This window comes from Paroedura picta, chromosome 2, assembly GCF_049243985.1.
Source record: "Paroedura picta isolate Pp20150507F chromosome 2, Ppicta_v3.0, whole genome shotgun sequence".
Classification (NCBI taxonomy): Eukaryota; Metazoa; Chordata; class Lepidosauria; order Squamata; family Gekkonidae; genus Paroedura; species Paroedura picta.
This window is the reverse complement of record NC_135370.1, coordinates 4,592,871-4,619,149: the sequence shown is the minus strand read 5'-3', so window position 1 is coordinate 4,619,149 and position 26,279 is coordinate 4,592,871. Positions and strand designations below refer to the sequence as shown.

General features: G+C 44.1%; 1 protein-coding gene across 5 annotated transcripts in view; it reads right to left on the bottom strand.

Annotated features, from left to right (window-relative positions):
* Positions 1–26,279, bottom strand: part of ADAM23 (ADAM metallopeptidase domain 23) — a 155,050-nt gene that overhangs the window by 59,056 nt on the left and 69,715 nt on the right. For all 5 annotated transcript variants that reach the window (XM_077319247.1, XM_077319249.1, XM_077319250.1 and 2 more), the window contains exons 15-24: positions 25,717–25,816; positions 22,624–22,695; positions 21,764–21,850; positions 20,032–20,112; positions 19,314–19,364; positions 17,328–17,391; positions 15,318–15,423; positions 13,799–13,918; positions 6,483–6,651; positions 3,917–4,028 (exon numbers count right to left, since the gene is read on the bottom strand). In XM_077319247.1, coding sequence (XP_077175362.1) covers positions 3,917–4,028; positions 6,483–6,651; positions 13,799–13,918; positions 15,318–15,423; positions 17,328–17,391; positions 19,314–19,364; positions 20,032–20,112; positions 21,764–21,850; positions 22,624–22,695; positions 25,717–25,816 — 962 coding nt within the window. The remainder of the gene's footprint in view (positions 1–3,916; positions 4,029–6,482; positions 6,652–13,798; positions 13,919–15,317; positions 15,424–17,327; positions 17,392–19,313; positions 19,365–20,031; positions 20,113–21,763; positions 21,851–22,623; positions 22,696–25,716; positions 25,817–26,279) is intronic.

Sequence of the window (26,279 nt, the reverse complement as noted above, 5' to 3'; positions counted from 1 at the left end):
GTAGATCCCCCTGGTGTAATGTCAGATTCACTGAAATCACTGGAGACCTCAGGGTAGACAGTTTTTCCACAAATGGTTGAGTTGATTTTGTTGTCATACATGAAGCCAACAGGACAGTCAACTTGGACTCAACTTTATTCTTAACCTTTGTTTTCTTAGCAGGTGGTTTTGAAGAGGTCTGCTTATCATGAGACCTCTAATCCAACTGGATCTGTAAACACATCAAACCTGGGGGAGGTGCTGAATGGGTCAAATCTGACATTGCCTCTGTCAGGCTTTTTCAGGAGCTGCCTTGGTCAGGGGCTTACAAGCTGCTTTCAGTTTTCTAGCTCAATCCCCCCCTAGCCTTAGGGGTAACCTTTTGGCAGAACTTACAAGTGGTTACCAAGTGTTCTTTGCCCAGACAAAACAGACAATGGTCGTGCTCATCTGTCTGGGGCATTTTTGCACATTTCATGCACTTTTTAAACCAGGCTTTCTGAGCCTTTATAATTAAAATCTTCTCACCAACAGGTTCCTAATGGATGAAACAGAAAGCAAACTACAGAACATCCAACTTCTTTGGTGGCAAAAGAGGAACTGAGAGTTTAGGGTGCTGCCATGCAGCAGCATGTGCTTTTGGGGTGAAATAAAGGCTTTGGATTAGGTGTGCCGTGCCCTCTAGGTGTGCCGTGCTCTTTTTACCTATAAAACCTCTCCGGGGCAGGCCTGCTCATGCATAGCCCCCATGTGTGAACTGCACAGAAGACTGGTGACCAAATAAATAACAAGCAAACTGAGTTTTACATAGAAAATAGGATTTGTATTGTGGCAGGGTTGGTTGCACAGTCTAAATGAGCCACAGCAATACAATTTTGTTCCAGGATATCCCATGATCAAAGTAAAAAGTCACCTGTTCACTGTATTGCAAACTGTTCAGCACTAAGAACTGTGATAATGCTGCTATAGACTACACAATGGTTCACACACAATATACACACCTCTTCTTATTTCCTCTCAGTTTGATATGGCATATTTCTGCCACAATAGTCCCATTTCCCAGTGTATCTATGTTACATTCCACTCAGCATCCATGGTCTTCCTAAAATTCAGTTTATAATCTTAAATCTTATCTCAGCCCATCAGAGGGTTTGAAAGCATTGTTTTACATTCATTCTGAAAAGATTTTAAAAATAAATCTAGCCTTGGCTTAACCTGTCTTGAGTGATGAAATACTGGTAAAGTCCCTCTTCCAAACAAAGCCTAGAGTCCTTTGGGAATGCCACAGAGGAAGGGGAATGGTCCCACTTACCACTGGGAAGACTGGGGGCCATTCCGCACAGATTCATTGTAGCAGGAGTGTGGCAAATTGAAATCACTACTAAAATGCAGTTATGCACAACGTCGTAGACAATCTGCCACACTCCTGAAACAGAGCCGCAAAAAGCGCTTCGTTGTAGCGCTTCCAGGGTAATCCCAAAAAGTGTTTTCACCCTCTGAAAAGCGCTACACTCTTGCAACCAATCTGCAACACTAGCGGAAAATTTCTGTGCGTTACCATTGTTGCGGTTTCAGCAAAGTCCCTCCCCCTGGCTCTCTCCTCTGATCTTCCAGAGAAGTGATCGTCATTTTTTTTCTCGGAGTGAGCGGAGAGCAACGAGCCTTCATTCACCCAGCGAGGCTTCCCCGGCTGCAGTCCCTCCCCAGAGCTGTTTTAAGTCACCAAGCACCACACAGCCCCGTTTGCTGGTTCCCTTTATTTTCGGCCGAAAATCACACCCATGCACGGGGAAGGGGGGGTTCACTTGGGGGAGCGTGGCCACCTGCTAGCTAGATGGGTCTCTCCATTGCAACGAATCAACGCAGATTCGTTGCAACGTGTTTTTTTTTTTTTAAACCTGCATTAAAGGGAAAGGGGCTTTACGGGAGCATGATAACAGCTGCCGATTGGCTGCTCGTTTGATTGACGGCCAGGGGCGGGACAAAGCTCAGCAAATATCACTTCCTGGATAGCGATTTTTGCCGAGACCGGAAACCTGTGGGAAACGATTGAAACGCAACTGGATTCCACTACAAAGGCAGGTATGCATAACGGCGAATTCCACTATTTAAAATGGCGTTTTTTCGTTCCAAAACCAATTTGCAACATTGATCCTGGTGCGGAATGGGCCTGGGTCCCTTTGTTCTCCCAATCCGTAAAAGGCTTTAGTGCTCCAAAAAATGGGCTGAGTGCTTAGGACCAGCCTTAACTTACCTCCTCTTGAAACTCTGAATAAACATGTAACAATCTGAATACAAGAAAACCTTGCTGCTTGCTATAGCACTGTTTTCATCCTGCTTGGGTGGGGCTGCCTCTGTTTCCATATTATAGAATCATAGAATCATAGAGTTGGAAGGGGCCATAAAGGCCATCCAGTCCAACCCCCTGCTCAATGCAGGATTAGCCCTAAGCATCCTAAAGCATCCAAGAAAAGTGTGTATCCAACCTTTGCTTGAAGACTGGAGACTTTGCTTGAATATTGGAGTGTCCCAGGGCATGTTCCAAAGATATTCTTCCCTGCCTCATAGCTCCAATATGAAAAACTAGTGTTTTCCACATGAAGAACAGCTTGCATAGTTTCCCTTTTGCTGTTGCAGCTGTCAATACAACACAGCAGCAGCAGGGCTTCCTTATGGCAGGTTTCCCTGCAGACTCAACCCCTCAGCAGTAGCCATCCCCCCCATACAACCAGGGTTTTTGTTGTTGTTGTTGTTTTCAAGTTGGCAACTGAATGTTCTTGGAACAATACACAGATTACTATATGAGATTCCATGAATTCTTCACTTTCTCTGAATTTTCAACCCTCTCAGTCTGTGTCTATATCCCTCTTAAGCATAAAGGTAAAGGTATCCCTTGTGCAAGCACCGGGTCATGTCTGACCCTTGGGGTGACGCCCTCTAGCGTTTTCATGGCAGACTCAATACGGGGTGGTTTGCCAGTGCCTTCCCCAGTCATTACCGTTTACCCCCCAGCAAGCTGAGTCAACCTTGACTTAAGCATATCTGTAACTAAAGGGGCTTAAGGCTTACTGTTTTAAAAATAAAAGCTGGGGATTCAGAACACCTGATTGTTATACCATTACGACATTCAACTGCCAATTTAAAAATGCAGAGGGAGGACAATGGCTGCCATATGGGCAGTATTAAAGCAATCCAAACTTTCCCAGTGCAGTCATCTAAGCATTGCTGAAATTATTTCCAAAATTTCACAGCAACAGGCTTAGGAAAGATAAGAAAAAAAGAAAGGAAACCTCAGGAGGCAAACAAATGTACCACAAGGCTGCTTGAAAACGGGGGGGGGGGGGGGGGCGAGGAAGGAAACCACTTGCCAGAAGCATCAGTTCTAGGGCAAATAACCGACATGGCCTCTATGTGTTTTTTATATATTTAAGCCCATTAAACCTGCAACATGACATTCTAAAAACAATTCAAAAGGATGTTTTAAGGATCTGTGAGTTTTCTTCACAAATGAAAACAAAAATTGTAGAGAAGAGGCACAATTTTTCCAAGAAGTCCTACAATTAAATGAACAAGAGCTGCTCCTGAGCACGGCTGGACAAAACAGTCAGACTCTCACACTTTTCTGGGATGTTAAAGTAACCGTAAAGCCATGAATTCTTAGTTGTGTTTAACAGAATGGGAATCCAACAACTACATCAGGAGGGTGTGGCTATGGTTATCAACAGACGTCAGTTGTGCTAAAACTCATCTAGGTTTTTGTTAATAAAAACAACTCTGAAAGAAAAAAAACTTCTTATGCTGATGATTTTCTAGGAAGGATCTCTGGAGCAACATTTACAACATCCCAGAAACACAAACACAGGTGCTTTGCTTCAAGCTGTCCTGTTGAATATCATACATGATACAAATATATTTGAAAAACTGAAATCATACAAACCCTTTGGTCCATTTGGTTGTTCTGGGTCTTCTTTTTTCCTAGTATCAGGCATGCTACAATCCATACCTGCCCAGGTATTATCACAAATACATGTAGCTTCATTACTGCAAACCTAAAAGAAGCGGTTAACATGGGTTAATAAAAAAGTATACTGAATTCACATATTTATTTATTTATTTGATTTATATATATTTATTTATATGACAATGACTGAATGGAATAAGAACTGGAATTTACAAAATGAAATAGTGGAACTTCCTGAAGGTTACTTCTCTTCAGTGGAGCAAAATCATCAAAACTGGTCACACAAGAAAGAGCTATGCAAATTTGTGGGGATGGTATTGGCTCAGAGTGAAGCTAACTTTCCAGACTTAGTATAGCCAGCTGCATAATAGATTTTGTGTCTGACTGGATGGGATGTGGATGATTTCACCCCATTGGAGGGAAGTTCCAATGTTTCATTCTCCTTCAATGAGGGAAGTATTCCAAACTCGTTATATAGACAAACTACAGCCTAGGTGGGATTCCACCACTATGTTGCACACCTTTCCAACAGATTAAGCTTTTGTAGATTTTAACCCCTTATTTTTTCTGGAGCCTTCTTCCCTTAACTTGTTCAGAACCCTGCTCATCAAGGGTACAGGCATAAAACACTGCCCCAATCCACCAAAACTGGAAGACATCAGCTAGGGATCCCAGTATCCTCCCTGCTAGGGAGCAAAAAAGCAGGACCTTCTTGAACTCTGCTGTCACAAAGAGGTCCACCTCTGGAACCCCCAGCAGTAAAAAAGGACACAAACATAGTTGTGTCTCAGTGACCATTTGTAATTTGTCTGGAATTGCCTACTTAGCTTGTTGGCCTTAGTACTGAGTACACCCACAACATGAATTGCTGTGGGCCGAACTTGGAAAATCTGCTATTATTCCAAGAAAAGCGACCACCATAGCCATACTGTGGAGGCTGGTGATGAGGCATAGGAGAAGGGGGAGGAATCAGCCAAGATGCCTTGAGCAGGAGGGAGCCACAGGAAACTGAAAGCAACCTGTGGTTCCTCCAGGAACGGACAATCCCACTGCCCCACATAGGCTGGGGAAGGATCATATGAAGACTGGAAGGCAGAATGCCACATGGTTGGTTGGTGCTAGGGAATGAAGGTTCTTGACTGGGAACCAAGGGGAGTAAGACTGGAGACAGTGTATACCGAGTTAAAGGAATCAATGATGCAGATGGAACCGATGCAGATATTTGTCTGCCAAACCACAGTTGAAGTCACTGTGCTTGGACTTCTTGGACTTCTTAGACTTCTTGGGATGAGGTTAAGAAGGCTGAATTGCCAGAGTTTGTTCCATAATGGCTTCCTTAGTAGCAGAAGCCGGGGATGGAGTTTGAGAGACCGGCCTCTTCTCAAGACGGGTTGGAACCGATGCCGGAACCGATACCGTTGAACTAACCAAAGCGGCTCCAGGGTTATGGGCGTGAGTGGAAGTTGGTTCAGATGCCTCTTTAAGAGGTCCTGTCAAGAGGACCTTCTCCCACAGCATGCTTTCAGCCTGGAAACGCGATCTGACCTGGCCTTCGGGGTGAACTTTTGGCAGATGCAGCACATGCTGACATTGTGTACCACCCCCAGACAAAGAAGGAATTGGTTGTGCTCATCCATGTGGGGGTTCTTAACCCCACAATGGGAGTATTTCTTGAAAATGGCCTTTGAGACCATAGCGAAACAAGATGTTGGAGACTTTGACTATACTTTGCGGTGGCAAAAAAGGAACTGAGGGTAAGAGGGGCACTCTGCCTCTAGTCACGTGTGCATTACAGCAGGAAGCCACGTTTATGTGCACCATGTCAGGGCACTAGCGCCCCCTATAGGAGCTAAGTTAGAAAAGACTTTCCATGGCTGGCCTGCGCTTACACAGTCCCAATGCAGGGCTGCATCACAAGATGGATAATGAATTTCCTTTGACAACCAAAGAGTGTATGCTGGAGATCAAGGGACCTACAGGAACAAAAATCATGTGGAATGAAAACTGCAATAGGGAAGGAAAACTGGGTGAGATGGAATGATCCAGTGTGATCCAACCCAGCAGGTTAAATCAAAAGTGACAACTAAACTAACAACTATTCAAATACTAAATCTATTAACTGTCTAAAAACTAGAACCTTTTAAAGAACAACAAGAATATTTGACTATAATAATGACAGAGTAAAGGCAGGAGGGGTTAGTCACCCTGCTACTCCTTGAGAGGCAGGAAGAAGACTGCAGGGTGCCCCCACCACATGGAACAGGAAACAGAACTTTCATCCTGCCTCCCTGTTAAAGTGGTGAGATGTCCTCCAGACTCTCAAGGGAGAACATGAAAAATCCAGGTGGATAGCAATGTTGACCGGAAGTAACAGAACACAATTGGAGTCAAATGGCACCTTTAAGACCAACAACTTTTTATTCAAGGTGTGAGTTTTCGTGTATATGTTTGAGAAACTCACACCTTGAACAGAAACCCTTGTGCCTGCAGAAATGGTGCACTGGATCCTCTTAAATACAGAAATATATTAGCTGGGACTTACCCCATGTGCTGAACAAACTTTTCCATTAATACCAACAGGGCAACTGCTTATGTTCAGGGACTGAATGGATAGGCACTTTCTGTCCATGCACATCATATAAGGACCACATGGAGCTCCATCTTCCACATATCCTAAGTCTGTATCGTCATCTAAAAGTACATGAGAGCCACTGCAAGAGGAAGTTTCAAAACTCCTGTTACCATAATAGAAAGGCCACAAAAGGTATGCAATTGCCTCAGTATTTATTATCTCAATCCACTTTTAAGTTAACGATACGCTTTCAGAAACAGGCGCTAAAATTAAACGGGGTTGTACTTACCTGTAACCGTTGTTCATTGCTGTCTTGTTCATTGACACTGGGACTACGCAAGCTCAGGTCAGCCATAAAAAGTTTTCTCAAGCTAAGCTCCTTTATGGGGTGCTATCGCCCCGACACGCTGCGCATGCGCACACCTTCCCACTGGTCAGAGGCAGAGCGCCCCACCGCCACCGAGAGCCCAGGACAGAACAATCCGAGCCAAGACCTGTGTGTCTATGATTCTATGACCTCCAAAGACAGAACACTGGTGATGGAGGGAATGTGAGTTTATGTAGAATCGTAGACACACATCCCCTCCATCACCAGTGTTCTGTCTTTGGAGGTTAGACCTCCAAAGACAGAAGGCTAACAGTGGGGATGGAGGGAATGTGTGTCTGCACACAAGATGTCAACAAACAATGGTTACAGGTAGGTGCAACCCCGTTTTCATTATCCATCTTGTGATACAGCCCCTCATTGGGACCTTCATGATCTGAGGAGCAGGGTGAGCCTTTGGGAGAACAAAGACTGGAAAACTGCTCTACCAAACTCTGAATCTCTCCTGTCTTGGAGGTTGATGGAATAGTGCTTTATGAAAGTATTTTCTCTTGCCCAGGTAGATGCCTGGCAGATGTCCTTCAGGGGAACACTTTGATGGAGGCAGCTGACAAACTGATCACCTGAAGAGAGTGTGCCCAGATTCCAACAGGACAAGTAAATTTCACAGCTAAATAAGCCACTTCGATCGCAGACACAATCCACCAAGCGATAGTGCTGGATGATGCCTTGTTACCCTTATTAGGACCCCACTAACAAATGAATAAAGAATCTGTTTTCCTAAAATGCCATGTTCTGTGCAAGTAATATAAAATAGTCCCGCGAACATTGATGGATTGTAGGGACCATATTCTTCCCTGAACCAACTCAAAGGTTGGTTCCGGGAAGAATATGGGTAACATGATAGACACATGGAACCGAGACACCAACCTTGGGGAGGAAGCGTGGATCGGGATGCAGAGTGGCCTTTTTGGGGAAGAATTGTAAAAAAGCAGAATCAGCTCTTAGAGCACCTATCACCCCCACTCTCCTGGCTGAGGTAAATGCAACCAGGAAAACTGTCATAATGGTCAAAAGGCCCGAAGGGACTGTGTTCAATGGCTCAAAGGGAGAAAGCATTAAAGCTATAAGGGCAAGTACCACTGGGGAGCCATCTTTGAGCAGGGGGAAACATATTAAGTAAACCATTAAGGAAGCATTGGGATAACTTATGAGAAAACAGGGAGCACCCCTGGAACTGGTCATGAAAAGCAGACAGAACCGCCAAGTGGATATGAATGGAGGTGACTGCTAGACCCTGGCGATCCAGGGATAACAAGTACTCCACAACATGGGGAGTGGGCAAGAAAAGGGAAGAGATGACTTTCCCAGATCCACTGATCAAATCTGGCCCATTTAAGGTTGTACACATATCTGGTAGATTGGCATTTAGATTGTAAGAGCACCTCTTTCACCCCGAGATAGGGGTTCGGAACCCAATGGATCAGCCAAGCAGTAAGGTGTAACTTCTGGAGCTGAAGGAACAGGGGGGACAGGAAGGAGGCCAAATTGTGGTTCTCCGGAAAGAGGATTCATCATCCTTTGGAGAGGTCAAGAAGGGCTGGGTACCAGCACTGGGGAATCAAAATGATGGAAGTACGCTCCCATAGTGCCTTCTGAAGCACCTTGGGGAGGAGGGGGAGAAAGGCACAGAACCACTCGTGGGACCATAAAATATCAATAAAATATCAGTTGGGAGCAAAGGAACCAGTGTTGTTCTTCCTGTGGAGGCGAGCCAATGGGACCAGTGGTTGAAAAGCAAGTAAACCAAGAAGTCACTGCATGAACTTCAACGGTCTACATTGGTTCCTAGATGGACTGAATCATGGCTCGTACAGAGCAAAAATGGTCACCAGGCAAAAAAGGTTTAGGCCCGAGCCGACTCCAAGGTGGAACCAATTAATTGACCACCATGGAAGGGATCAAACATGATTTTTGGTAATTCACCTGCGGGGCCAGAGCCAAGCAAAGGTCCAGTGTCTTCGTTACATATGTGGATAGCACCTGTGATGTTGAGGCTACAAATAATAATAAGAGTTGGTTCTTATATCATCTAAATAGGGAAAAATCATGATTTCCTGTGCACAGAGGTGCGAGTCTACTATAGCCATGAATTTAGTAAACACCCTTGGGTCCCTGGCCAGACCAAATGGAAGCACCGTATATTGAAAAATATGGGATCCTTGGTGGAAATGTAGGCATAGCTTATCCCGAGGGTGAATTGAAATGTGGAAATAAGCATCAAGATCAAGGACTGTGAACCAATCTCTGACTGAAAGAAATTCAACCACCATTGGCAAAGAAACCAAACGAAAATGTGAAATCAACAGGCATTTATTAAGATCCCTTAGATCCAATATGGAGCGGAAGCCACCATCTCATTTCTCAACCAAAAAGAAAAGAGAATGGAAGCCAGATCTAAGGAGGCCAACTGGTCTCTCCTCAATTGCTTTTTTAGTCAGGAGGTCAAGGATCTGGGAATCCAACTCAGGGCAGGTATTAACATATGCCTCTGAACCAAGAGAGCAAGCTGGGAATGAACAAAACTCTAAATGGTAACCATGGGAAATGATTGATAGGATCAAAGAGTCCCAAGTGTTAAGGGACTAAATAGAGGCAAAACAAGCCAAACGGTTGTCAAAATCCACTCGGTGGGTGGGGTGGGAAGGTAATTTGTCAGAATCTATTCTGGTTCTGTTGTTGTAGGGGTTGATCTCTCTGAGCAAACTGCTGCCCTTTGGGGCGCGGTGCCTGATGCCTTTTTTTTTTAATTGGTGGTATGGGTGGGAAGGATACTGCTGAGGAGGAGGACATGAATGGAAGAACAGAATAGTGAATCCCTGCTGACTTTGGTTGAAACGGGGTGATAGGTGGGAACTGGAGGGAAGTCCTCAGGGAACAGGCTGATGACTCTTCTTCAACGAGGAGAGGAATTCATCCGTGCTTGCGGATGAAGAGAGACTCCTTCTCAAAGGGGAGAACTTCCACCTTAGCTTGAGCCACCATGGCTTGAGTTGAGACATCTGCGGCATGTTTTTCAGCACTGCTTAGATGTAACAGGGCCTCAGATTGGATCAGCTTGGCTAATGCTTTCAACTCATTCAGTAGCATGTCAAGATACGGACATTCCTTTCCAGAGAACTATCTGATAACCTGTGTTTATTGCCTGGTAGTTTGTAATCTGGAACGCCATAGCAGTGGACGAATAGGACTTCCTGCCCAAGCCCTCTAATTTGAGGCTTTCATGGTCCAATGAAGCAGAGCGTTGACGTGGATGTTATTTAGCTGCATGTCGTCAAAAATAGTAGATGTAAAAGGGGGATGAATCGACAGGATATCACAGGAATCTTGCTTGACCCTGTAAAGAGCATCTAGCTTCTTTGGTGCAGGCATGGCCGAGGCCGGTTTCTTCCAAATTGGGGCCGTGATGCGCTCGAACCCCTCTAGGATCAGTAATACAATGGATGCATGAATCTCTGAATAGAGTCGACTAAGGACCTTGTCCTTCAGATGGGTGTCAGAGGAAGAGATGTCTAACTCTACAGAGTTCGCCATATGGCGGAGCTGCTCGGAGTGGGGACAGTAGTCCTCAGAAGGGAAGGGGTTCCCAAAGGCATCGTCTGGGGAGGGATAGGAAACTGTGCTTGGTGAAGGAGGAGGGCGAGTGGGTTCACTCTCCTCCATTTCTAACTACAAGGTATGGGGATGCGGCTTGTTGAACCCAAAAGCCACTTGTGGTTCATCCACAAACGGACGATCCCCCTGGCCTACATAGTCCATGGATATAGAACAGTATATACATAGAATGGTCAGTTGATGCTCCAACTAGGGATTGAGGCTTCTTGACTGGGAACCGCAGGGGGTGGGACTGGAGATGGTGTATGCTGAGTTAGCAGAACTGATGATGCAGTCAGAACGAAAGGGTCTAGTGACTTGCTGGCTGAACCGTAGTCAGAATGACTGGAACAGTCTCGGTGTTTGGACTTCTTAGACCTCTTGGAATGAGGTTTAGAAGGTTGAGGTGCCGGAGCAGGATCCGTAGTGGCCTCCATAGCAGAGGGGGCCAGGGATGGAGTCAGGTAAGACGGGCCAGAACTGAAGCCGAGGCCATTGAACGAACTGAAGCAGCCCAAGGGTTATAGGAGGGAGCAGAATATGTGGGCTCTGAGGCTGATTTTGGAGGGACGGTGGAGAGGGCCTTCTCCTAAAGTGCCACTCTCAGCCTGGAAGCAAGATCTGGCCTGGCCTTTGGAGTGAACTTCTGGCAAATTCAGCACACGCCGACTTTGTGTGCCTCATCCAAACAAAGGAGGCAGCGGACATGTTCATCTACGTGAGGCATTTTAATGCCACAGTAGGAACATTTTTAAATAATAGCCTTTGAGGTCATAGGAAAAAGTGAGGAGCTGTTGAAGATACGACTGTTCATTGCGGCGGTGAAAAACAAACCAAAGGAATGGGACATGTGCGTTCTGGCGGGAAGCCATGTGCATGCGCATGTGCAGTGTGTGTTGGGGCAGTAGCACCCCTTATAGGAGCTTAGCTGGAGAAAACTTTATGTGGCTGGCCTGCACTTGCGCAGTCCCAATGTGGGGCTGCATCACAAGATGGATAATGAATATTTATTTATTTATATTTATATACCATCCTTCCCTCAGTGCGGTTTACATAAATTGCAGAAACGGTACATAGAACTTAGTTTTCATAACAATTCTCATACAACATAAATAACATTAACATTATTAACATTAAACTGTAACACAGGTGCAAACTATAACAATGCAAACAGATCCTTCTACCATATTTGCATACACATCTGTTGTTTAGGATAAATATCTATATATTAAACTACTATGCAATACTGAACCAAATTAAAGGATTTTGGCAATGTTTGTCAATGGCGAAAACACAAGGATTACTGAGATAATCATCAGGGAACTTGCAAGGATGTCCGGGAGGTGGGAATTTCTTTCCCCTCCGCGAAAGCCACTAGAGAATTTGCACTTTTTCTACTTCTATCTCTCTTCTTTCCCACTGTGAAAACAATCATGGACCCTCTAGTTTTACTCTTTGAGCTGTGCAAGAAGTATCTTGTCAAAACGAGAGGTTGCTATTTAAAAAAGCAACAGATCTCCCAACTACAGAGATCAGTTCCCCCCAAGGAGTTGAAAGTTTCACACTGGGAAATTCCTTGAGATCTGCGAGAGGAGCCTTGGGAGGGTGAGGTTTAAGGATAGAAGTGACCTCAGCATGTTATTATGCCATAGCCTCTAGCTTCCAAATAAGTCATTTTCTCCGTGGGAAGTTATCTCATCTAGAGCAGTGGTCCCCAACCTTTTTCAGGCCGAGGACCGGGGGGAGGGAGAGAGAGGCGCGGGTGCACCTGCGCGTTTGCGCCCACACCTCCCCCCACCCCGCAACACGGCTAAGCTTGAGTGCCATGCCATGGGGGGAGAGGGAGGTGCACTGGCGCCCCCCCTCCACCGCTGCAGCCCAGTACCGAGGGCTCCATGGCCTGGTATCAGGCTACGGCCCGGGAGTTGGGGAACACCGATCTAGAGAGCAATTATAATTCCAGGTGATCTCCAGCCCCTTCCTGAAGGGTGGCAATCCTTGTTCCCCAGGAGGAAACGGCTATTTTGGAGGGCAGAGTTTATGATATTACGTTGTTCTCTATTCCCATAATTTGACATTTGATTTTTAAATAATGTTTCACTGCTCTAATTATAACTATTGCTAAATATTATAAGAATTCAGTATTGTATTTGTATATTATATTACAGATTCCCCTGAAGAAGTTCATTTGGGACACATGCAGGGAATTTTTAGCAGAGTAAAAATATATTCTATTATAAATATATATACAAAATATAATGTATGACAAACATAAAAATATTTTTAAAATTCTGCTGCACTGGGTTTATTTCTTATCAGTAAACTAGCTTCAAAGCCCGTTCCTAAGAACGGGCCTTGAAAGGGTCCCCTCCCCTGGCCCCTGGCCAGGCAGCTTAAGGTGGCTTTGGGCTGCAGCTTGCAGCCAGATCAAGTGGGGCGGGCGGGGACTGAGCAGCTCATTAGCAGGGCCGGGACACAGCAGGCCAGGAGGCCCTCGTCAGCAGGCCCAGCCTCGCAAGCCAAGAGACCCTAGTTAGCAAGCCCTCCACCATGACTCTTTGCTCAGGGCCCTCTCCCATTACCTGCTGCTGGCTCCAGGCACTGAGGTGTCTGAGAGCAAAGAGGCTAGAGTCCAGGGACGGAGGACAGGAGCTGCAGGGGCAGGGCCAACCCTGATTGGCCCTATTCTAACTTGGACAGCCGGACACATCCCACCCCCTAGGCTGTTTCACAAATATAGAGAGGAACAACAATGGATAAGGATGGCAAGTTTCGTTTATTTCCTTTTACTGCCTTTTACTGGCAGAAGCCAAGGTTTGAAGGTTGAGATCACTACTATGACTGTTTTATCACCAATCACTGAGGACATTCATTTCTTAAGGCTACAGGTGCTTCCCCCTCACCCCAATCACATATTAATGTTGATAACATGTCCTCACATGGAATCCAAAACTTACAATATTTTGGTGATTAAACCTTTGGTCCTGCCCACATCTGTTCTAAATGCAGTGCTGTAAATGAAGCTACTAATGAAATTTTGTTGGTTCAGTATTTTCATGCTTGCAATGTTTCTAGTTCTCTTCCTCATCCTTCTGCTTCATTTCCACCTGCAAAGAATCTTCTCATATAATGCACTTGCTGGAATGTTACAGGGTGTATCTTAATGTAAGAAAGATTAAATCACCTGAAAGTTTTATTAAACCTGTAATTTTGGTTCTTAAAAAGTTATTTTTAAATGTATCTTAATTCTTTGCATAAAAATGCTAGACAACATCTTTGAATACATAGTGCAAAGGTTAGTACACACCTGCAGTTTACTACTACGCCTTGATGGAAAAAAGAAGTTGGCGTAATTTCTCCCTGAAGGTGACCAATTCGTGGAGCGCCATCAAGATTTGCACAAAGCAATAATCCACAGAACACATCACTGCAAAATAAAAGTCAAGGAATGGTCAAGTGGCAAGCATTGTAGTAAAAATAATGTAAAATGCTTTTATTTATTTATTTGTTTGTTTGTTTATTATATTTATATACCGCCCTCCCCGGGGGCTCAGGGCGGTTTACATAATAACATAAGAACAATACATGGAACAGTCTATAAAACATTTGAATAACTGTGCAATAATAACTGATAATTGTAAACATATAACATTATAATAGTATAACCAATAAACAATACAACGTTGCAACATACAAACAGGTCCAGAGTGTATAGGTGGTGTTCTGAGGGGGGGGGGGAGCAGGGGCCCTTTGGTCGCTGTTGGTTATATCTGGTCTCAACCAAATGCCTGGTGGAAGAGCTCCTCCTTGAAGGCCCTGCGGAACTGTTTAAGCTTCGTCAGGGCCCTGATCTCCTCCGGGAGCTTGTTCCACCAGGTGGGGGCCAGAACAGAGAATGCTCTGGCCCTGGTCGAGATCAGGCGAACTTCTTTATGGCCGACCTTTAGCTGATTGGTAGCAGTGGAGCACAGGGCTCTTTTGGGGGCGTAGGCAGGGAGGCGATCCCTCAGGTACACTGGGCCCTGACCACATATGGCCTTGAAGGTAATTACCAGAACCTTTAGTCTGATCCGGAATTCAACTTGCAACCATTGCAGTTGATGGAGAATGGGCCAGATGTGGGACCTCCACGGTGTTGCAGTGAGGATCCTGGCCACTGCATTTTGAACCAGCTGCAGTTTCCGGGTCAAGACTAAGGGCAGGCCTGCTTAGAGAGAGTTACAAAAGTCCAGTCTAGAGGTGACCGTCGCATGGATCACTGTGGCTAGGTGTTCTAGGGCCAGGTAGGGCATTAGTAGCTTGGCTTGGCGGAGGTGGTAGAATGCCAGCCGCGCTACCTTTGTGATCTGGGCTTCCATTGTGAGGGAAGTGTCCAGAATCATGCCTAGATTCCTGGTTGAGTGAGCCATAGAGAGCTGCACACCATCCAGGGCAGGCAGGCGTGCTTCCTCACATGGGCCCTTCCTATCCAGCCACAGGATCTCCATCTTTGAAGGATTGAGCTTCAGACGACTCTGCTTGAGCCATCTCGTCACTGCTTCTAGGCAGCTGGCTAATGTTTCTGGGTGAGAGTCAGGGCGGCCATTCATCAAGAGGAGGAGCTGGGTGTCATCTGCATATTGATGGCAACCCAGCCCAAACTTCCGTACCAGTTGTGCAAGAGCTGCATACCAGTTGTGCAAGAGCTGTTCAAGGCTACGCAAGGCCCTGTTTTCACCTGATTTTATTTCAAGAGATTTCCATCTGAGTGATACTGCACAAGACTGCATTTAAGAAGAGCAAGTATTCTTAGCTGTGCCATTACAGTTCCAAAAAGGTAAACTCACTGTTTGTTGCATGGAATCCATTTATCTCCATCCTTTCCACAATTTCCTTTTATGGTACCTTCTGTGTTAAGCTTCTCATAACAGTGCTTATGAGACCCTGACGCCTCTAGTGAAGTAAATGAGAATGTTAATTTCTACTAATAGGATCAAGTCATGCAAAGTCTTTTGTTATTAAAATCTACTCAAAATAATATAGATGGTTGCTATTCAAGAGTGCCACTTCTCAGACTAAAAATGTTCAAGTTAACATCCTTTTTTCATCAAGAATCTGGCTCTGATTTGCTACTGTGTGTACACATGCTGGGTAAATGTGTACTTAGGGATGCTATTCCAAAACATAAGATAGAAGGGGCAAAAAAGGACTGGGAGATCCTGGCATTAAAATCAGATTGTGTTTGAGACAGAGTATAAGCAATTATATTTCTGGAACTCTTCTCTAGCAAGTAACTTCTGTTCATACCCCAAGCACCTATTTAATATGGTATATGTTGAACCCTTTCTCCAATTTACTGGGATGACCTGAAGTTTGCTGAGTTTGTTTTATTTTCCCTAAGGTATCTTTACCCAGACATTAGGAAAATACCATTTTAATTAAAGAAGTAGCAATGTATCTACATCATTTGTGTTGCACTCATGTTACTAACTTAACAGGAAAAAAGTGCATTAATGAGTTCAAAGAATTGACTTTGGAGCTCGTGTATAATAAAATGTTACAGAAGGTGACATTCTAAAATGAAGATTATCTAGTTTTTTGGGAGCTGAGAAAACTGATCTTGTGAAAGCTTAAGAATAGGAAGGATTCTAAATGAGTCAAAGATTGTTGCAATGCCCCCTAGTGTACTTCACAACACAGTAAAATCAGTATTCTCAAATACTGGATTAGGAGGCTCAGAAGAACTGCTAACTGTTCTTTGATCATAAACTGGATATTTTTGCAGATATGCAAAATTTTGAATCTGTATTCAGTCATCTCATAATATGGCCCTATAGTTTGACAGCTTCTAATTTTCACCACCACCATCGCTCATCCATAGTGCTGCTACGGTTTATTAGAGCTGCTGCTAAAGCCAGAGCCTGTTCATCCAAGTCACACAACTGCTGGCTGGGCCTGAGTTAAGACCTCCTGACACCGCCAGTCTGCTGGGGTTATTTCTCCCCAAGCACTGGCTTGGGAGATAGTGGAATGAGTATCTCCCACACCCTGTTGCTCAGGGATTGCCTCCTGAAGTGAAATGGGATTTAATGGAGCTACTACTACCGCTTCAAAGATGTGATGGCAGATTTTTTAAAAATCCCTTCCCTCTCTTATGCAGCAGTGTTAATTTAAGGGAAAGGAATAGTTTTCTAAAAATGATATGCTGCTTTGCTAAGAAAATGAGAATATTGCTTATGTACACAGAGTGGGGCATGGTGGAGTGGGGAGCAGGATCAAGCTTCCATTCGCTGTGGCTCAAATGTCAAGAAAAGCCAGGGTTGCTTGGGCAATGGCTTCCAGCTGCTGCTGTCCTGGGAGCAGCAAAATACCTTGAACTGTCCCCAAAGGTAATCTTTTGTGGAAATGTATTTATTTTTTATTTAAAAACAACAGTTTATTCTGCTTGTTCAACTACAAATAACATCATCACAACTGAACCCAAAAAACATAAACACATACAAAAATGACATAAACATCACTTCACAACCTGAAAATTGAGTTCCCGCCTCACTCTCCTGGACAAATAAACCCACTTCCTGTGTCAAATACTAATTAGAATAGTCTGCTACTTCACTTTCTTTGTGTTTTATAAAATTTTGCAAAGTTCAGAAAGATTTTCTTCATGTAGCTCCAGAAAGGTGACCACTGTTCATAGTATTTCTCCTTATTTTTGTCGTTTAATAGTGCCATTTGTCTGGCTAAATCTGCAAAACTCAACATCTTCTTTGGTGGGCAAAGGCACTGTTTGTATTCCATGGACGCATCTTTTGTGGAAATGAATATGAACACAGGAATAAAGCATAAAATCAACCTACTTGTTCCCCAAATGTATTTGCACTGATTATCTCTTGATTTGCACTCTCCACTGTAGCAACGTCCCTAAATTTAAAAAACACAAGTAAATATAATTCTGCATTTTGCTTTTTCCTTAAAAGACAGACACTGAAATAAAAGAGTTGACCTAAACAAAAGACAAACTTTTTTATTTATACACTAGAATTAAAGCCCATTGTAGTTGATACGACGGGCCCTGGCAGGGGGGAGAGGGGAAATACCAAAGAGAGCAGGAGGTAGAAAGGAAGAGAGTGATTAAAATAGAGAAATCTTGGCATTGGGAATAGGAAGGGGAAGGGTTGTCCAGTCTGTAAGGGAATGAGGTTGAATATGTTTATTCTGTGGGGGGTTGTGGTGATGTTGTGACAAATCAGGGTGTGGGTGTGGAGAGATGGGTGTCAAGAACCCATGCTTTGGAATGTTAGTTGAGTGTGGGAAAGGATGTCTTCAGATATGTGAAGGGAAAATCAGACTGGAGACTCTTCTTAGTAGGAGATTACATGGCAACCGATTCCTCCCAGTTCTGTGGCTCTACTCCTTCTGTCTCCATTTTATACTATTGATATGTTATGTGCCCACATGCTTCAATCACTATTGCCGCTTAGAAAAAGAGATGGATTTTTGTACCCTGTTTACTACCCAAAGGAGTCTCAAAGCAGTTTACAATCGCCTTCCCTTCCTCTCCCCATAACAGACTCCCTGTGAGGGAGGCCTACTGCACAGGGTTGTTGTGCAGATGAAACAGGAGGCAAAAGAACCTCAACAGCATCCAGTTTCATCTGCACAACAACCCCGTTTGGTAGGCCTCAAATCTATAGAGTTGCTTGGCTGCATTTTCCCTCCAGCAGCGAGGCCGGCCTGAGCAGTATTTTAAGTGAGAAGGGGCTTTTCTGTAAGCTAACTGTTTGGCAAAAGGGGAAAGCATCTCCCCCAAAGGAAAGCACAATTCCCCCCACAGACTACTCTGCATTGCTCTCGGAAACGCCTCCCTTGCCTGTCAGAGGCTCCTTTGCAGGAGGCCTGAAGGGAGGGTGGAGGGAGGGAGCGAACCAACAGCCACCTTCCAGCTCCATAAGTGGGAGGGAAGTTGTTGGACGTGACAGTTAGGGTGGTCCTGGAGCAAAAAGGTCTGGCGCGGCCCATCCAAGCCTCTGTTCTCATCCCCCTTGGAAACCCTACCAACCTCCTCTCCCTGCAGTGGTCAGCTTGCAGCAATGTCTCCAGATTGCCCCTGGTTGGGCAGGCCCTGTCCTTCGGGTACAGAAAACTCTTCTTCAGTAATCTCAGGGCTCTCTCAGCCTCACCTCCCTCACAGGGTCTCTGTTATGGGGAGAGGAAAGGCGAATGTAAGCCGCTTTGAGACTCCGTCAGGTAGAGAAATGCGGCATATAAAAGCCTCTTCCTCTTCCTCTTAAAGGGCCGCCCAGGTGGCGGCAGGCAGGCCACCCCCAGACCAGTGCCCCTGACGCTGACCTCCATCCCCGGCGATGTCCAGTGACCAAATGGTGGCCACAGGCTTCGCTGGGTTTGTGGAGGGAGGGCCTGAGGGTGGCTGGCCAATCAGAAGGCGAACAAGGACGTACAGGGCCCTGGACAGTCTCCACCCAGCAGGCTGTTTCCAAAATATTAAAGGGAGCAAAAAGTGTTAAAGAGGTGTGATTTTTAAAGGAGATGGCATTATTTTGCATTGATTCTCACAAGGCAGAATCTCAACTGATCTTTTCTTAGGAAGAGACCAAACTGAAATCTTATAGGCTATTTATTATATGTGGGGTTTGCAACTATATACCATGCATTTTAAACTAATATAAACTAATATAAACTGATGCAATGCTAACTCGGCTTCGTTTGCTTAGCATAATCAGCCTAAATTTAGAATAATCAGATTGCATATGGTCCAGACCTTGTGTATGGATTTTAGATTACGAGGAACAATCTGAAGGAATAGGAATGCATGAGTTTCATACCTGACTTGAATCACAAGGAAATCCATCTTGTTTATGAAGATTTGGTGGGCACTGAAAGAAAAAAGTTTTTTTTTTACAATATTTTGAATTAAGGGCCAATAACCAGCCTTTTGAACATACTTAGCATAGACAGACAAGAGACAACACCAAGAAAGTAAGGCAGAAGAAGTCTATGTATCTTATATTTAATTAACAGGTTAGAGGCCAAAATGGAAGAATTTGTCAGGAAAGGAAATCTCTCTTGCTGCCTTCTCATCCAGGTCACTCTTGTTGTCCCCCTACACACACACAGACATACACACACCAATCCCTTCCACTTTTTTCCCTTGCTCTCATTCTTGGTCCTCCTCTGCACCACTTTAAGACTAAATCTCCAAACAGATGCTCTGGATGCATGCTCAAACTCCAGGGATTTTTCTTGATGCCTATGTAGCTGCCAACTTAATACCCACAGACAAAGTGAAAAAGCACTAGATTCGGAAGACAACAATTTTTAATTCACTAGAAGAGCAAAAATGTACAATATTATATGAACTGCCCTTGCTAGCTTTTGTATATCAAACAGGACAGAAGATTTTAGGCATTACAGTGCCAGAAAAAGTGCATTAATCTTTCCCCCTCCTTTGCAGAGCCATCTTTTGAATGCTGGGTTGCAGCAGCAAAGAAAAGGTCAGTATTGTTCTAGAAAATCAGGAACATATCAAAATAATTTAATTACCTGACCAGAGTCTCCAGTGCAGATCTCTGGAATATCACATTCATTTACAGGGCCTCGACATTCCATGCCTCGTTTAAAAAACTAGAAGTCAAAAATTTATAGTTAAGAATCATAATGATTCACAGAGTTCAAGCACTTTAGATCAGCGGTCCCCAACCCCCGGGCCGGAGACCGGTACCGGTCCGTAGATCAGTCGGTACCGGGCCACGGCTCCTCCATGTCCTCCTGCCTGGCTGCTGCGTCAGAGGTTGCCCTGCCACTCTGCCGCTGGCTTTGGTGCTCTCCGGCGGCTGCCATGGCTGGGGCTCCCCCTTGGCCTAGCACTGCGCAGCTGCTGCTGGCAGCGCCCCCCAGCAGGCAGCAGGAAGTCAGGGGCGCTGGCGGGAAAGCAAGCGGAGCAGGGGCTCAGGCAGCGGCGGCAATGACTCTCGGCAAAAGGCAAAAAGCGCACTTCAACCCAGCTGTAGAAATAGTGAGGCACAATGAACCCACAAGCGAGCCAAATGAGTAAGAAACAGATGTATTTGCAACAGAGAGCATTAGGGCAGTGGTCAAGAGGAGAGTAGACTACCCCCCCCGGGCCTCAGTAAAATTGTCAAGCGTTGACCGGTCCCCACTGCTTTAGATTACTCCTTAAAACAGGTATCACTTAAAGAACTACTTCTCAGGATGGAAAATTTGAATCAGTTTTAATATGTGGGATCTACTTGTTTTGTATCTGTAAGAGGCGTGTTCCCCTCCACTTCCTAGTCCAACAGCATATTATAATGGGATGTAAAAAATTGAATTGTGGAAATAATTGGCAGGAAATATGATCATAAAGAGGCTCTATTTCAAAAAGACAAAGGTTATAGATGGTCGAGTGGATACTGCTTAACATTTCCAGTGATGAAACAGGAATCAATTTTTCATACCAACTCCCTAGTCATGCCATCGCTGGGGCTGCTCCACTAGCAATAGCATATTAGGGACTATTTGGGCATGAGTTAGAAGGCAGCTGTTGCTAGACTGCATACTTTTCAGTGGGGTCCAAGCCAGTAAATTCCATTAACTGAGCAGATATGCAAGTGTACAGAGACAAAATAGTACAGAATACTTTTACAATATTTGCATGGAGAGAATTAGAGGTTTTATGGGTTGAAACCCCCAAAATCCAGTTTTGGGAAGAGGGAGTCTGTTTTAGTTCTTTATTTATTGTTATTATTGTTATCTCTTTTTTGCCATAATAACTGAGGTCGATGTATTGTTCTGTTTAGTTCTATGTGAACCGCCCTGAGACTTAGGGGAGGGTGGTATACAAATGCTATGAATGAATGAATGAATGAATGAATGAATGAATGAATGAATGAATGAATGAATGAATGAATGAAACCACTTTTAAAATGCACAAACATGCTAATTTTATTATTAACATTTTAATAGTATTTGAGATGATCATTGAGGACCACTCATTGAATGCAATTGCATACTCCTTTCCTTTCAATTTTTAACACTGAAAAGTGACTTCCGAAGCTGCTTAATTTGACTTCTTCCCTTCCTGCTCAGAATGAACTCCCTCTCCTCAAATACATTCCCACCCAAGGATGAGAAATATGGGAATAAACATTCTCCCCTGTGGCTTCTCTCTTTGCTGGCTGATCAATGATTGTAGTAAGATAAAGTTATTCTCCCCCCCCCCCCCCCAGGAAAATAATCTTGGTAGTGGAAAGGCAACAACTAGAAACAAACTCACAAGGCAGCTTTCATTACAACATGGGCCATCACTACAATGCGCTCCATTAGACAGTGAGCATTTCTTACAGCAGTTTTCATGGCAATCCTGAAGAAAACACATAATTTATGACTATTCCAAAAGCAAAATAAATTGTAGCAAAATTACATAGAAAGGTTAGTGAGTGGCATTCATATACTGCTTATCTACCAAATTGCAAAATACACCCATACACAAAATCTTATGTGCTGAATATTTTAGAACTAAGAAGGTTTTTCGTTAAGGAGGAGGAGGATTCAAATGCTTGAAATATTCACATCTCTTACGAATACATAAGTAGGGAAATTTATGATGCTGCAAATCTCTCTTCTTATATCAGCACTTCTTATTTTTATAACAAATGTCTGGGTGTCAAATTTCTTTTGTGGTAAAAACAATTATTTGGGGACCTAGCCCAATTTTCCTTTCTGAAAGGTTCATCCATTTTCCTATCTGACTTCCCTCATGCTAAGGTGAAGTCTAAGCAGGGAAATCAAACTTTTCTTCTCTGCTCTTCTTTGTTATTTCCAATAGAAATTGTTAGCCAAGTTTCTCACTGAAAAACGTTTTATAAGCAGTCCACTGGATTGATTACTTGGTTCCTGCAGTTACACTATGCAGCATAAAACCTATAAGGAAATGAAACACCTTAACAAAATTATTATTATTATTATTATTGAATTTATTTCCCGCCACTCCCTTGCGGAGCTCTCCTTCTAAGAGAGCATATACTAACGGGAGGCATTAAATCATTGGTTTTGTGTTTCTTGGAGCTCTCCTTCTAAGAGAGCATATACTAACGGGAGGCATTAAATCATTGGTTTTGTGTTTATAATACTTACCATTTGGTATCCACAGTCACAATCTTCTCCTGGTTCTACATACCCATTTCCACACTCAGTGGTATCGAACAACTGGCCAAGGCAAATACACAAAGTACCATTATAATTTCATATGGATATTTCTGTTTCTTCTAAAAATGCAGCTGAATGATACCTCCCCACAGACTTCTGGAACTGGATTTTTGTTCAAAACGATCCAGTTTATATGAGGAATTATGGACTATGTTCAAGTTGGGCCCTAGCTCTGAGCTACAAGGCGGCTGTGATACATAGCAAAGACAGAAGATGGTTGAGTGTGTTGCCAACACATGGATGAGCTCAGAAAGGGGCTACTGAATCCACCAACAGTCATCAGACCCCAGGATGGGAGTCATGTGAGTGCAGCACCAGCAGAGAAGCAAGGGGAATCACTGGGTGTTCCAAGTCACGAAGGAGCACTTAGCAGGCACTGAGACAGACAGTGGAATGGAACAAGAAGTGTCTGAACCATCAGGGGGCCCAGCTCAAAATCAGGGCCATCCACAATAGAACACCAAAAATATTTGTAGGATTACGTTAGTTAGGGGGAAAGGGGTGTGTGTTGTGTATTGGACTAGCTAAGTTGCTGTAGCCGATTGAATTATTTCACTAGAGGGCACAGGCCAGCTATTTTAGTGCGTGTGTCAAGGCACCTCTTTTTATCTTGGCTGGCTTTCCTCACATTGTTAATAAAGATACTATGTTCAGCCTCACTGAATGCCTGTTTCATGTCATTATAGTCACCACCTGCTCAAGTACCTTGCTCAAGAACAAGAGGTCTGCCACCACCCCGTAACTGGCCAAATGATCACTGGGGTTCAAGGAACACTTCTTCATCAGTATGCCTCCTCTCCTCCCCCACCTCCAGTAAGCACCTTGGGTAGACTGAGGTGCTGTGCAAAAGGAAAAGGGAGTTGGGACAACTTGAGCAAGTGTGGAGGAAGACTCAATGAAGCATTGTGAACATCTTATAGGACACTTATAAGATTCTATGAGGTGGCAGTGAAGGTTGCTAAATGTAAGTTCTATGCAACCTCCATTGCAGCCACTAGCTCACGCCCGACACAATTATTTAGGGCATTTTGGTCCTTTACTGACCTTGAGGACAGGCACTCCAATAGCAGTCAATTGGAAATTAGTTGTGAGGCATCCGCAAACTATTTTGCAGACATAGTCTCATCACTCCACCGTGACCTTTCACAAATGCTTGATACAATTAGAAAACTGGAAGCCCTATGGCCACCTTTGGAGGTTCTGTCTGAATGTTTCAGATGACTCTCATTAACCAAAGTGGACAAGTTACTAACTTCAATGAGGTTGACCACTTGTCCTCTTGATTTCTACCCATCCAGGTTACTTAAATCAAGTGATGAGAGAATTGGAGCCCCCCTTCGGGAAATTATTAATCTCTCCCTGTCTATCAGGGTGTTCCCAAGGGAGTTGAAAGAGGTACAACCCTACTTGAAGAAATCATCTTTGGATCTGCGAGACCTGGCCAACTACCACCCCACCCCACAACTTGCATTTCTGGGGAAGGTTGTTCAAAGGGCCACCGCAGACCACACTGTAGCATACCTAGATAAAACTTTGGCCCTTGACCCATTCCAGCCTGGCTTCTAACCTGGAGATGGTTCTGGTGGACCTGACAGATGATCTCCAGCACCAACTGGATTGAGGAGGGTTGGCACTGCTCATGATATTCGATCTCATGGCAGAGTTTGACATCTTGCCATCATGGTAATTCAGGGGACAGCCTTACAATGGCTGATCTCCTTTCTCTCTGGTCATGAACACACAGTCACAGTAGGAGATAATCAATCACGCTGCTGTGAACTCCCTTGTGTAGTTCCACAGGGGGCGGTTTTATCTTCCACTCCATTTAACATCTTTACGCAGCCACTAGCTCAGCTGGTCCAGAGATTTGGCTGGAGTGCCATAAATGTTCTGATGACACCTAGCTCTATTTCCTAATGGACAGCTGTCTGGATTCATCTCCAGAGACATTTACCAGTTGTTTGGAAGGAGTGACGGTCTGGATCAAGCAGAGCCATCTGAAACTCAACCTCTTTAAGATAGAGGTCCTTGCCTAGACGGTGTCATTGGCAAGGAATCTAGGAGTGATTCTTGACTCCTCCTTTATCTATGGAGGTTCAACTGGCATTCTACCATTTCTGCCAAGCCAAGTTACCAGCGCTCTACCTGGCCCAAGAGGATCTAATCACAGTGATCCACACAAGGTCAACTACAGGTTAGACTTCTGTGACTCACTCTACCCTAGTCCTTGACATGGAAACTACAACTGGTCCAAAATGCGGCAGCTCAGGTCCTCATGAGAACACCCTACAGTGCCCATATTCAGCCTATTCTTAGGCAACTGCACTGGCTTCCTGTTGTATCTTAGATCAAGTTCAAGGTTCTGTTTCTGACCTTAAAGGCCATATGCAGTTGCGGCCTGGTATACTCGAGGACCGCCTAGCTGACTATGCCTTGAAGAGTGCTCTGCTCAGCCAATACAAACTGGTCCAAGAGAAGTATGTCTGGTCTCAACCAGGGCCAGGGCCTTTTTGGTCCTGGCCCCTACCTAAGGGAATGAACTCCCGGAAGAGTTGCAGGCCCAACAGGAACTTCTTCAGTTTTGTAGGGCCTGCAAAAAAGAGCTCTTCTGCCAGGCTTTTGGTTGGGGCCAGTGAATGACTGAATTTGATACCATCATATGGGGCCCTCAAAGTAATGTTCCCCCTGAGGGAGTATGGGGAGGTAGAAACTAAGATCCATAGCTGGGGCAGTTATGGGTTTTAAATGTTTTAATTTGTTTTAACTGGTTTTAATTGTAATGTATACATAGTTGTGAACCGCCCCAAGTTAAAAATCCTGAAAAGAGTGGTATATAAACCTAATAATTAATTAATAAACAAACAAAATAACTGCTACCTTCAAAGAGGCTGGGAAGGAAAGGGTTAAACAGCACTTCCGTTGGATTGGTTCTCCATCTAACCTATAGTTCCTTTCTTTCATTAGAATGCACTCAGGATGAAGACTCACAAAACTACACTTAATACATAGTTCTGTTCTTACCTTTGTTGGTCTGTTGAAAAGACAGGAACCTCCTCCTCTGCCTAAAAAGCTCTTGTATTCTGCAATGCTGCACTTTGAGAATTTTCTGGGGTGGTAGACGCTAAAAACAACAAGCACTGAGAAATATACTTCATGACAAGGCAATGAAGAATTTAATAGCCTAGTAAGACTTTTAAAAAACAACAATAAAGTCTTGCTCAGATATAATTCTAGCTCCACTTGGCATAGTGAGGACTCTTCAATTTTTTTGCAAATTTTAACCAGACAATTCTTTGATTCTACACTAATCAAACTTGAGATCTATATATAATCATCTTGGGTCAAGCATCATTTAATACAACAGATTATGCAAAATATTAATTTCCATGCTGTCATGAACATAAGACAGAAGGACATGTGAGACTTAGGATCCCCCAGTCTTGTTCTCACACTGACAAATATGGTTACATACTGAACACCATAATATACAATATACAAAGTACCTAAAAACACATTCCTATATATTTTTTAAGTTATGAGAATTTAAGAAGAAATGGAATTTATTCCACTGCTGGAAAACATTT